The sequence below is a fragment of the Haliotis cracherodii genome, unplaced genomic scaffold (assembly GCF_022045235.1).
Source record: "Haliotis cracherodii isolate W230 unplaced genomic scaffold, xgHalCrac1.p SCAF_10, whole genome shotgun sequence".
Lineage (NCBI taxonomy): Eukaryota > Metazoa > Mollusca > Gastropoda > Lepetellida > Haliotidae > Haliotis > Haliotis cracherodii.
Genome location: NW_027266265.1, coordinates 44,835,606 through 44,847,693, shown reverse-complemented (window position 1 = coordinate 44,847,693; position 12,088 = coordinate 44,835,606). Strand labels below are relative to the sequence as shown.

The 12,088-nt window shown below is 41.8% G+C and overlaps 1 protein-coding gene across 1 annotated transcript in view; it reads left to right on the top strand.

The window, feature by feature from the left end:
* LOC139454418 (b(0,+)-type amino acid transporter 1-like) overlaps positions 1-12,088 on the top strand; it is a 22,703-nt gene extending 10,615 nt beyond the window's left edge. Inside the window, exons 8-13 of the mRNA XM_071236110.1 lie at positions 58-181; positions 2,934-3,037; positions 3,439-3,535; positions 5,544-5,693; positions 8,238-8,406; positions 10,776-12,088. Of these exons, the coding sequence (XP_071092211.1) occupies positions 58-181; positions 2,934-3,037; positions 3,439-3,535; positions 5,544-5,693; positions 8,238-8,406; positions 10,776-10,834 (703 nt within the window). The 3' untranslated portion in view covers positions 10,835-12,088. The remainder of the gene's footprint in view (positions 1-57; positions 182-2,933; positions 3,038-3,438; positions 3,536-5,543; positions 5,694-8,237; positions 8,407-10,775) is intronic.

Below are 12,088 nucleotides of genomic sequence, written 5' to 3'. Positions count from 1 at the left end.
GTATCAACTGGTCATGATTTGCACACTAGTCTCTCCTCCCTTATTCCTAATGTACAGAAATCTACCACGTGCCAACATCATGGGCGTCCTTCTCGTCACCGTCGTCTACGTCTTGACCAACATCTCCTATCTCAGCGTGATGACGAGACAGGAGCTGCTTGACGCCAATGCAGTGGCTGTGGTAAGTAGTCAACTTTTCAGTATAGACCTCCTCTAAACCTCCAGGGCTAGCATTTCAGTAAGCCTACACTGACCCCTGGACCCATCCCCGAGGTTCTCGCACATTCGTCACTACTCGCCCCTTTCCGTAACCTGCAAGAAAACTCGTCCCCCTATTGATGAATGTTATGTGCGAAAATACGACAAACCAATCAGAATGCGCGTATGATTTCAAGTTCTTCGTCAAAGAATCCCTCAGAAATAATATTTGATTTTACATATTGCTTGCATCTAAAAATATACCCAAGACACAGTTAAATGTGTTCAAACATACTGTATAATTCCGCATGTCCAGATCTGCTTTAAATTGCATTTGAAATATATATAATATACGGGGAAATATGTGTGAACCATTACACAACGAGTTGACAATTGTTTTAGGTATGCCCGTTTATGCCAAGACGGAATCCGGTCGCAAAAATGGCCACGAGAGGGGCACGAGTCGCTATTCGGCTTGTCCCGGGATAACACGAGTTGGTTCTCGCAATCTAAAATTGCCGCCCTTGGTTTCCTTTAGCCAATTTGATTGGCTACGCTACTAGGTGTAACGTACCAATCAGAATGCGAGTTACAAACCAGCTTCAATGTTGGGTTGACGATATCAACAACATAGCGGCCACTCCCACTGATAACGATAGAGTTTGCGTGAAATTCGACGTTGAAAAACTGCCTGACACGCAAAACAAAGCCCTCAAAAATCTTTTTGCTGGAAAGGATGCCTTTGTGTCCATCAAAACAAGAAGTGGCTTTGGTTTCTTGGCAATACGCATTACCTCCCTTACCCATTTCCGTTTTCCTTACCTCGAAGTTTGATTGGTCGGTAAATTGTTAATGAAAAAAATATACTTGTCCTGTCTAGTCATAATGACCACCAAGGATCTGCTTGAGATTCGGGATAGAATAGGTCTTCAGCAAACCATGCTTGCCGTAACAGGCGACTATGCTTGTCGACTAACGGGATCGGGTGATCAGGCTCGCTGACTTTGGTTGATGCATGTATCCTAATTGCCTGGATCGATGCTCATGGTGTCAATCACTGGATTGTCTGGTCCAGACTCGATTATTTGCAGACCGCCGTCATATAGCTGGAGTGCGGCGTTAAACAAACAAGCAAAACAAAACAAACAAACATTTATAACAGTTTCCTGTCTAGTTATAGTGACTACCGATTAGCTTCGTGATGCCACTTCTGTGGCTATGATCATCGGTCAGAATACACTTAGGTCTTCAGCAGCCTATGTTTGTCGCACGGGGCGACTAAATGGATCGGATGGCCAGACTTGATTGATTTACAGTCATTGTGCCCCGATTGCGTACTGTATTGCTCTTAATACCAATCAGGAGCTGCTAGTCAAGTAAGTACGCGTTGTGAGTAGTTAGCACGTCCATTCTAAACATGTCCCACAAATGAGCTATATACTAGATTTTAATTTAAGTCGATATGAGTGGTTAGAAGTCCACAGGTCCACTCTAAACATGTTCCATATATCACCATGATGATTGCACGAGAGTTGCTAGATACATGTACACTTTCATGGGTGGTCCAGTCGCCTTAGGCGCCGCAGCTCGCTGTCTTAGTTGAATTCTGGTTCACTCCGATTATGTTTCTAGGTTTGTCAGAACCATACCCGTGCTCGTGGTTTTGACCAAAGTGGTAAACGTCTGAGATCTGCATCACACATTAAGTTGACACGCCGTGATGTACCTGGAATACTGTCAATAGCGACGCCAAACCCAACTCACTCACTCACTTACTCACTCACATCTTGCTACTATGGGGGCGGTCGGGTAGCCTAATGGTTAAAACGTTCGCTCGTCACGCCGAAGACCCGGTTTCGATTCCCGACATGGGTACAATGTGTGAAGCCCATTTCTGGTGTCCCCCAGGTTGTTAGCTTCAGTGGTGAATCCCCCTTGTTAGCTTCAGTTATGAATACCCCGGGTTGTTACCTTCAGTGATGAATACCCCAGATTGTTAGTTTAGTGATGAATACCTCAGGTTGTTAGCTTCAGTGATAAATCCTCCAGGTCGTTAGTTTCAGTGATGAATACCCAAGGTTGTTAGTTTCAGCGGTGAATCCAACTTGTTAGCTTCAGTGGTGAATCCCCCTTGTTAGCTTCAGTTATGAATACCCCGGGTTGTTAGCTTCAGTGATGAATACCCCAGATTGTTAGTTTCAGTGATGAATACCCCAGGTTGTTAGCTTCAGTGATAAATCCTCCAGGTCGTTAGTTTCAGTGATGAATACCCAAGGTTGTTAGTTTCAGCGGTGAATCCAACTTGTTAGCTTCAGTGATGAATACCCCGGGTTGTTAGCTTCAGTGATGAATACCCCAGATTGTTAGTTTAGTGATGAATACCTCAGATTGTTAGTTTCAGTGATGAATACCCCAGGTTGTTAGCTTCAGTGGTGAATCCCCCTTGTTAGTTTCAGTGATGAATCCTCCAGATTGTTAGTTTCAGTGGTGAATCCCACTTGTTAGCTTCAGTGATGAATCCTCCAGATTGTTAGTTTCAGTGGTGAATCCCACTTGTTAGCTTCAGTGATGAATACCCCCAGATTGTTAGTTTCAGTGATGAATCCTCCAGGTCGTTAGCTTCAGTGGTGAATCTTCCTTGTTAGCTTCAGTGGTGAATCCCACTTGTTAGCTTCAGTGATGAATCCCCCCGATTGTTAGTTTCAACAGTGAATCCTCCTGCGTGACTTTTGTAGACCTGGGGAGACCGCATCTTAGGAGCTGCTGCCGTCATCATGCCTCTGTCTGTCATGGTGTCAACGTTTGGGGGAGCCAACGGAACGGCCTTCACTGGAGGAAGGTTAGTGAGAACATACCCGAACATTGTGTGTGTCTGTATGTCTCCCTCACACAAGTACTAAACACAGTCAACATCTATCCGAGTTCAATTACATTATAATAACTGACAACGATAATATTGTTCTTCGCTCAGATATTTTCGATAGTTAAATAACATTCAATGTCAGTGTATCAGATTTCTCTATGGGAAAATTGGTGAAATTGCAACCCTTATCTAGATCAAGTTGTGTCTATAAATAAGATTGTATCCCTGTAAGAGTATACCCGAACGAGAGAATATCATTCATCTGCATGACTTGATGTCTAATTACAATTGCTAGAGAGCCTGATTATATTCAGTATTTTGTATTATGGTCCGAGAACACCAAGCATATGTATAAGATCTTTTGTATGTATTGTCAGAGTTGTATATGCTGCTGCCAGAGACAACAACCTGCCTGAGATATTGTCCTACATCCAAGTGAAGCAGCTGACTCCCATGCCGTCTATGTTGTTCACAGTGAGTGCACGCAGGTTATGTCAGATTATAAACCTCCAGTGACGTCATCCCATTGTCTTTCATGTGTCTTCTTTTATCGTAATAATCTCAGGCTTTTCCCTCGCTCGATGTTTGACATTTTCAACAAAACCCTCAGAGTCGTGTAGTAACCTACACGTAACCGTATACTATATATATAGATAATGTTCGAACGTGTTGGGGCAGGTATAGACCAAACACGTCTGAGATGTATTGGGATATAACTGGCATGACTACCAGTACATGCTCGAATGGAGTGGATGGTGGTTGAGGAGCGAGTAGGATGTCTATGGGGGAAACGCCAATTCCTACACGCTATATACGCTATACATATTCGTTATACATATTCGTATCTCTGTCACAAACTCACGGAGAATCTGGGTTAGACAGCACTATACCATGCTCGCTGGTTTGCCTTAAGTGGAAAATGTCTTCGGCCTGTATCACTTTGGACGTTCGATAGCGGGAGTACAGGTCGTTACTTAATTTACGGTGTATGTCTGGTGAAGTGTGATTCGAGGGTGGCGAGGTTTTATCATGTCTTGTGCACTCAATATATGTTTTACTGATGTCCGACCCGTGAAGATCCGGGGTAGAATAAGTCTTCAGCAACCCATGCTTGCCATAAAAGGCGACTATGCTTGTCGTAAGAGGCGACTAACGGGATCGGGTGACCAGGCTCGCTGACTTGGTTTGACGCATGACATCGCATCCCATTTGCGTGGAGGGATGCTCATGATATCAGTCACTGGATTGTTATGTCCAGACTCGATTATTTACAGACCGCCGTCATATAGCTGGAATGTTGGTGAGTGCTGCGTTAAACAAAAAAAACAAACAAACTTATGTACACTGATTTACCCAACTGAGCTAGAAATAGACCAAAAGGAAGGAACCAGTGAAACTGCCCAATCTGTTCCATATATGGACTCATGCATAAAGACAAAACGAACTCTCCACAAGTCTGTATGACAAGATGGACGAGTTCAACTTTCCAATAATCAACGTACCCTTCATGTTGACCATGCCAATTTCTGGTGTCCCCCGCCGTGAGTTTGCTGGAATATTGCTAAAAGCGGCGTAAAACCATACTCACTCACTCACTCACTCACTCATGTCGAACATTATTGGAGCAACTCTAGCTTTTGGTGTCTACATTCCAGCACGTGTGAGGTGCAGCCGAGCATGCTCTGTCTATGAGTGAGTGAGGGAGTGAGTGAGTATGGTTTTACGCCGCTTTTAGCAATATTCCATCAATATCACGGCGGCGGACACCAGAAATGGGCTTCACACATTGTACCCATGTGGGGATTCGAAGTCGGGTCTTCGGCGTGACGAGCGAACGCTTTAACCACAAGGCTACTCCACCGCTCCCTCTTTCTATGAAGATATCAAAGACGGTTCTACAATTCTTGTTCAAAAGGTGGTTGATCATGCCTCAGGGTTACAACAATCAAGGCCAAAGTAAAGCTTTCAAAACGTTCTATAATAGACATGAGTTCCGCGCTTCAGTGACAAATTGATGGATGCAATTCCATATTTTACAGTGTACCATATGTTCCCCCGTGTTCATAAACGTGAAACATTTACTTGCCTTTGCGTGTATTTGTGACGGGTGCCACTGATGGGACAGGACACGCTCACCTGCTGTCACCACTGTTGTGATTCATAAACACATGCTCATGATAAAGTCGGAGTAAATGCTCCTGATATGGTCGGAGGTTTAACCGTTATCGCGAACACCTGGTGTCATCACTAATTGTCAGTGATCTATTCATATAATTGTCTCCACTATATTGCCTTTCCACTCAGTGGAATCTGTTTCGACAGAAAATCAAGACTGGTTATTCTCTGGCGTTGACGTCTTATATTATCATCAAGGAAAGATCTTTGTCGCTTCTATTTTATTCAAAGTGACCACCAGTTCTGAAAGGATCATAAACTTTCCATAGTGAATGTCCAATAACTGAACCAACATCTCATCTAACAGATCTTCATCTCCCTCCTAATGATCATCCCAGGGGACATCGGCAGCCTCATCGACTTCTTCAGCTTCACTGCCTGGATGTTCTATGGCATGACCTTCCTCTCCCTCATCGTCCTCAGGTTCAGGATGAAGGATGCGCCAAGACCATATAAGGTAATGAGTACACATTGGTGCTGTAAATAGTCACCAAGTATCATATTAGGCAGTTCGTAGTGGTTATGTTTGTTTCCTTTAGTTCTAACATGGGAACAGCAATATGTTATTGTTCTTGAAGTCAGAACGAATATAAGGGACTTCTCACAGTCAAATGACGTCTGAAGAAAAAGTCACCTCTCCGAAATGGCCACCAGTTGTTGATATTGGCGTTTAACATAATATTTGTTCGTAAGACGAGCTAAGTCGGTCAAAGGGCCTAACGGGATGGGTAAATATTGATGCAGTAAGGATATATACATATTTTCCTTGCTTGTCTAACTTTGGTCAGTTTTGTATAAGGGGCGGTGGGATAGTCTAGTGGTTAAAGCGTTCGTTTGTCGCGCCGAAGACCCGGGTTCGATTCCCTACATGGGTACAATGTGTGAAACCAATCTCTGGTGTTCCCCGCCGTGATATTGCTGGAATATTGCTAAGAGCGGCGTAAAACCATACTCACTCACTCACTTACTCGGTTTTGTATACGTTGCTTAGGTTTCTTTCGAGTCGTCTTTCAGACATTATTGCTGTGATTACGATTGTTTTGCTCAAGTGTGGCTTAAACGTGTAGGTTTTTATAATTCTGTCCGCTCCGCTGTTATATGTATTTGTATTCATAAAGGGCAGCTGCATAGGTGACAATACATCCTGTAATTTGTTGGTAAAAATGACCACACCCTTTGCAGAGTTGAGTGCAGGTGCAATCTCTAATACAGGGTTTAACTAACCCTGAAATATAGCCTCAGCCCAAACAGATACTTGCCCTTAAAACTGTTTCCGTTTTTTGTCTTAAGTAAGATGTTATGTATAAACTACTTATTACAGCAAGAACAAAATATGTTATTACATATCAGAAGTAGCGAGGAGAATCACACGCCGCTTTCAGCAATATTCCAGTAATATGACTACGGGGAACACCAGAAAAGAGCTGCACATATTGTACTCACATGGAGAGCGAACCATGTCTAAAAAAAAAGCTTCGGCGTGACGATCGAATGATTTAACCACAAGGCTACCACTGGCACTCGGAATTAATGGCATAAAACAAGGACTGGTCGGCTCGGGTTAATATACTCTGCGTGAAGTATTAATGTTAAACTGCGGCATGGTATTTCATGGCTAGCACAATGAACCGTCATTAGTCTTGGCCGGTACAAGCAGGCGCGCCCGCGACACAGACACACACACACACACACACACGCACACGCACACGCACACACGCACACACGCACACACACTGCATGCAAGACGCTATATAAGAGCAATAATCGTGTTCACCTCACCTCACCTTACCTCCCCCAAACCCACCCTACCCCACCCCATGCACCATCACATCACATCGCCCAATCCCGCCACACCACATCCCATCGCCCCTACATTACGAGCACAAGGAACTTTTGACCGAATCATAGCAACAAGCTTTTTTCAAGTGTGACAGAAGTCGTATATCAGTGTCAAGGTGTCTTAGTGAACTTAACCAGATTTCAAGATGCCTATCAACGACTTTATTACAGTTTGTTTAAATCTTTTGTAGCTTTATGGGTTGTTTGACATGTTTACTTTTTAAGATCTAGAAGTCTTCAGCAACCCATGCTTGCCGTAAAAGGCGACTCTGCTTGTCGTAAGAGGCGACTAACGGGATCGGGGGGTCAGGCTCGCTGACTTGTTGATGCATGTCACAATCTCATAAAAACAGGTATAAAACATGACCCGTAATGGGATGTCCTAAGATCTTTGTTGAGCGATAGCCAGAACTAAGATCTGATTTTAATGAGATTGTGCATGTCATCGTATCCCGATTGCGTAAATTTATTTTCATGATTTTAATCGCCGGATTGTCCAGGCTCGATTAATCTACATGTCATTATCATATAGCTGAAATATTGCTGAGTGCGGTTTTAAACAACAAATAAACGCGTTATGTATGCTGATGTAAAGAGTAACGTTAGTGATGATATTGACAACAAACTGGTGACTAAACAGATTCAATTGCATGCTGACCCGTGTTTATGTTGGTTTATGTTGCGACAAGCGATCATGTTGACCACTAAACAACCACAGCGCCCCTTGAGTCAAGAGAGACTTGTACGTTAATTCCCTTTCAGGTTCCAATTCCAACCCCGATCATCATGCTTTGTCGCTTTTAATTATTCGCTGTATATGATAAACCAACACATTTTTTTCTGTTGGCCCTACGTGGTCCCAATGAGCGCTTCATCTCTCCCAATATGTATGTCTGGAAAATGTTTAGCTTTGCAATGGCAAGAAAATTTTCCAGCCAACTAAATTATTTTCACACATTTTCTCTGAAAAAATCCCCAATATGACTTATTTACATTCCAAGCTACATGAGACTCGATGTAAACCTTGGTTGAACGTTTTACATGTTGATGCTTCTATGGCCAGGAATTATGTAAACCTATATGGAAGTATGTACAAGTTGGAAATAAAAATATAGTTGGCCCATCAGGTGTTAAGGAACGAGCTATGTGTTCTGTATTTCAGGTTCCAATCCCAATCCCGATCATCATGCTTCTGGTTTCGCTGTACCTTGTCATCGCCCCCATCGTGGAGGACCCCCAGATCGAGTTCCTGTATGCCTTCCTCTTCGTCATGGGGGGTCTCATCTTCTACATCCCACTCGTACATTTCAACTTAAAGGTTCCAGGTTTTGGTAAGTCGGGTGTTGATATATACTACTCACATCTTCTACATCCCACTCGTACATTTCAACTTAAAGGTTCCAGGTTTTGGTAAGTCAGGTGTTGATATATACTACTCACATCTTCTACATCACACAAGTATATTTCAAGTTGAAGGTTCCTGGTTTTGGTAAGTCAGGTGTTCATGTATACTAGTCTCATCTTCTACAACCAGCTAGTATATTTCTACAATGATGACCATTTCCCATTGGCATCGGTAAATTTAACTTTTGGGATGAGTAAAAATATTTTGATGATACAATTTATTTACAGACAGTTAGATCTTTAACAACGAAATTCGTCATTTCAAATAAATATTTATTTTTTAACATGCAAAAAATACCTACTTAAAATATTTTCATAAACAAATTTTTATTTTTGATGATAAGTGCGACTCTCATGTACCAACTCTCACTGAAGGTCAAAATTCCGGCGAATTTACAAGATTCAAGGGAGACAACACATACTTCGGTTTGATTCACGGGCTTCCTCAAATTCTCTGAAACTTCGGCAGTGAATTGCCGATGATCAGAAACCATTCTGACAATGTAACAAATCACTCACATATATCAGTATTATAAGTACTGACCTGATGGACATGACTTACTTGTGGAATCTTTCAGGTGTTTCCTTTCTTTTGATCATTGTCTCTTTCCTGGTAGGCATTGAAAAGCTTTACGTTATAAATGCAATGATTCATCATCCACAAATCTCGTGTTTGTTGTTTCCTTGAACCAGACCCGTTTGGGAACACGTTGTGTGGTGCAAAGTGGTAAACGTCTGCGACCTGCATCACTTCGGGCTTGCCTCCCACATCAAGCTGACACGCCGTGACATAACTGGTATACTGTTCAAAGCAGCGTTAAATCCAATCCACGACTCGCTCACTCACTCACGTGTTTCATGATGTTGAAAATTGTCAGCGTCATGTATAGCTATATTTTATTCCATTGTTGCAGTTTCTCCTCGAGTCTATTTATTCGCTTTGACCCTTGACACAAATCATTGTCAGTCTCTGATAAGTCTCCCTGCTCAGGAGGATCATTGGCTTGCTCACGTAAAACTGGCTACGCCCACCCTTGTTACTTACTTGATAATGATTCACAAACGCATGTTAATGCTACCGTCGGAATCGAACAATGAACCTGCTTACAGCAGAAATTTCTTATAATTATGGAAAGGATTTGTTTAGCTTTTATTTAATGACTGTTAGACAACCAAGAGCACGAATGACAAATCGGTAGCAGTGCTGACGCTGTTTTAAATATGTCTGACAAGGGTATGTTTCACTTAAAATATTATACTCCTGTCTTTAGCATGTGAGAGGGGGAGACTGTTGTTTGATAGTGCTGAACCCAAGATTCCTCCATGGTTACAAATCGATCGACAGAAACGACGTAAAAACTCACGAGAGATGAGGGACCTGGGGCGTTTCAGAAGCGTCCTGACAACCTTATCATGCCCGATTCTATCTACAGAATGTTCTCACCTCTCTCGCAAGAGATGCCTACTGCATTGGCTATGTGGCGCGTTGGGAATCATCGATCATCCATAATAAATCATGTACCAACATTTTCCTTTGTGGTGGCAGTTGAAAGTCTTCCTGCTCTTGGATCATCTTTGAGGTATTTCTTTCCATCTTGAACTCTGCTGTCCAGCTCCACATAGATGGCTGTTGGAGTTAGCCCTCTTTCAGATGGAGCTATTTGATGCCAATTTTGACCATTTTCTTCAACTGAGAATACTAAGTCACTTTTGTGCCAGCGGTATATGCTGTCTGGTTGTGTATTTGCTTCCAAAGCAGCATCTAAGCATGGGGAGTATTTGTATGCATGCAAACTGTTAAAGGTGGACTATACCTACGTTGTAAGTCTCAGAACTGTTCAGCCACCCCTTGTAGGTTAGGAAGGTGGAGACATTCATTCATGCTGCATTCAGACATATCGCAGCATGTCAGCTGGATGTGGGACGAGACTCCAACATGATGCAGGTCATGATCATATTCGTTTACCTCAATGAAAACGTCAAGCACGTGTACATGTATGGGCTGTCAAACCAAGGACAATGACCAAGGACAGCCCGGAATTTGAACCCATGCACCGTGACTTGCGTCCTTTTAGACCACTAAAGCACCCCGTCTCCTTCATCTAAGTCTCTTCCTCACATCCAAGAGGGACTTTCAATAAATATGTTAATATGTTTAAGGAACTATGGAAGAGCCGAAAGAGACATCATTATTTTCATGTCAAAGTAGCTGCAGAATTGCATTGTACAGCACATTACAACAGCTTTTGCCAATGGAAAATGTTATTTCCATGCCAAGTGTTTCTGTGTGTTTCAGACAAACTGACTGAATGTACACAGCTAATATTAGAGGTCGTCCCCCCACCTGAATTATAGGATGGCTTCCAACAACAGGATTTCAGCTGGACTCATCTCTGTGATAGATACTGGTGTATTTTTATAATGTTATAATCAGTTGAATATTTTCGATAACTATATAAAGCTACAGTGTATATTTGTATACACGTGTGTGTATGTTTATTTAACAGGCATACTACCAGAATATTCTTGTTGTTGAATAACAATGCTCAAGGACTAATAACGTGCTTGGATCACAGTAATATGTCACTTCACAAATAAGCACCTGTCGTTATAAGCAGTTTGATACGTGTAGTTATAACACCATGTGTCGTTTTAGCAATTTGATAGCTATATAACCATTTGTCATTTTAGCAATGTGATGGCTATAGCAGCATGTTTCGTTTTTAGAAATTTGATAATGACAACAGCATGTGTGTTGTAGCAATTTGATTTTATATCTATATCAGCATGTGTTGTTTTAGCAATTTGATAGCTACATCACAATATGTCGTTTTTAGAAATTTGACAGTTTAATCACAATGTGTAATCTTTAGAAATTTGATAGCTATGTCGCCATGTGTCTTTTCTTGCAATTTGATACTCCATCGGAATATGTCTTTTTGGTCCTTGATAGGTATGTCAGGATTGTCGTTTAATTGATTTGGCAGTTGTGTCAATGTATATTTGTTTCTTTGTGTGTTCTTTAACGTCGCACTCAGGAATATTCCAGCTATATGACGGCGGCCTGTAAAAAGTCGATCTGGACCAGACAATCCAGTGATTGACATCATGAGAATCGGTCCACGTAATTGGGATACGATGACATGCATCAACCAATTCAGCGAGCCTGACCACCCGATCCCGTTATATATCTCATTAGTTATTTGGAAGGTGTATCATGATGTCCTTTTAGTTATTGAAAGATACATTGTATGCCAGAATACGTCGTTTTAAATATTTGGTAGTTTTTTTTTCAGAATAGGTCGTTATTCGTGTATGTAGTTTTGTATTTATTTTACAGCTACATTGTGTCGTTTTAAGCATTTGACTGATATACAATGTCGTTTCAAAAAAATATACAACTATTATAATATCATGATCAGGGATCTTGTGGAGTGAGTGATTTGTCGACCATTTAGATATACATATATCGTTACAATAACTTGACAATCATATCATGATTTGTTGCTTTAATAATTACGACAGGAGGCACAGCAATATCGGTTTAGTGATCCGATTCTATCAGCTACCATGTTATATATTGCGTCACAGCAATGTGATGACGTCATA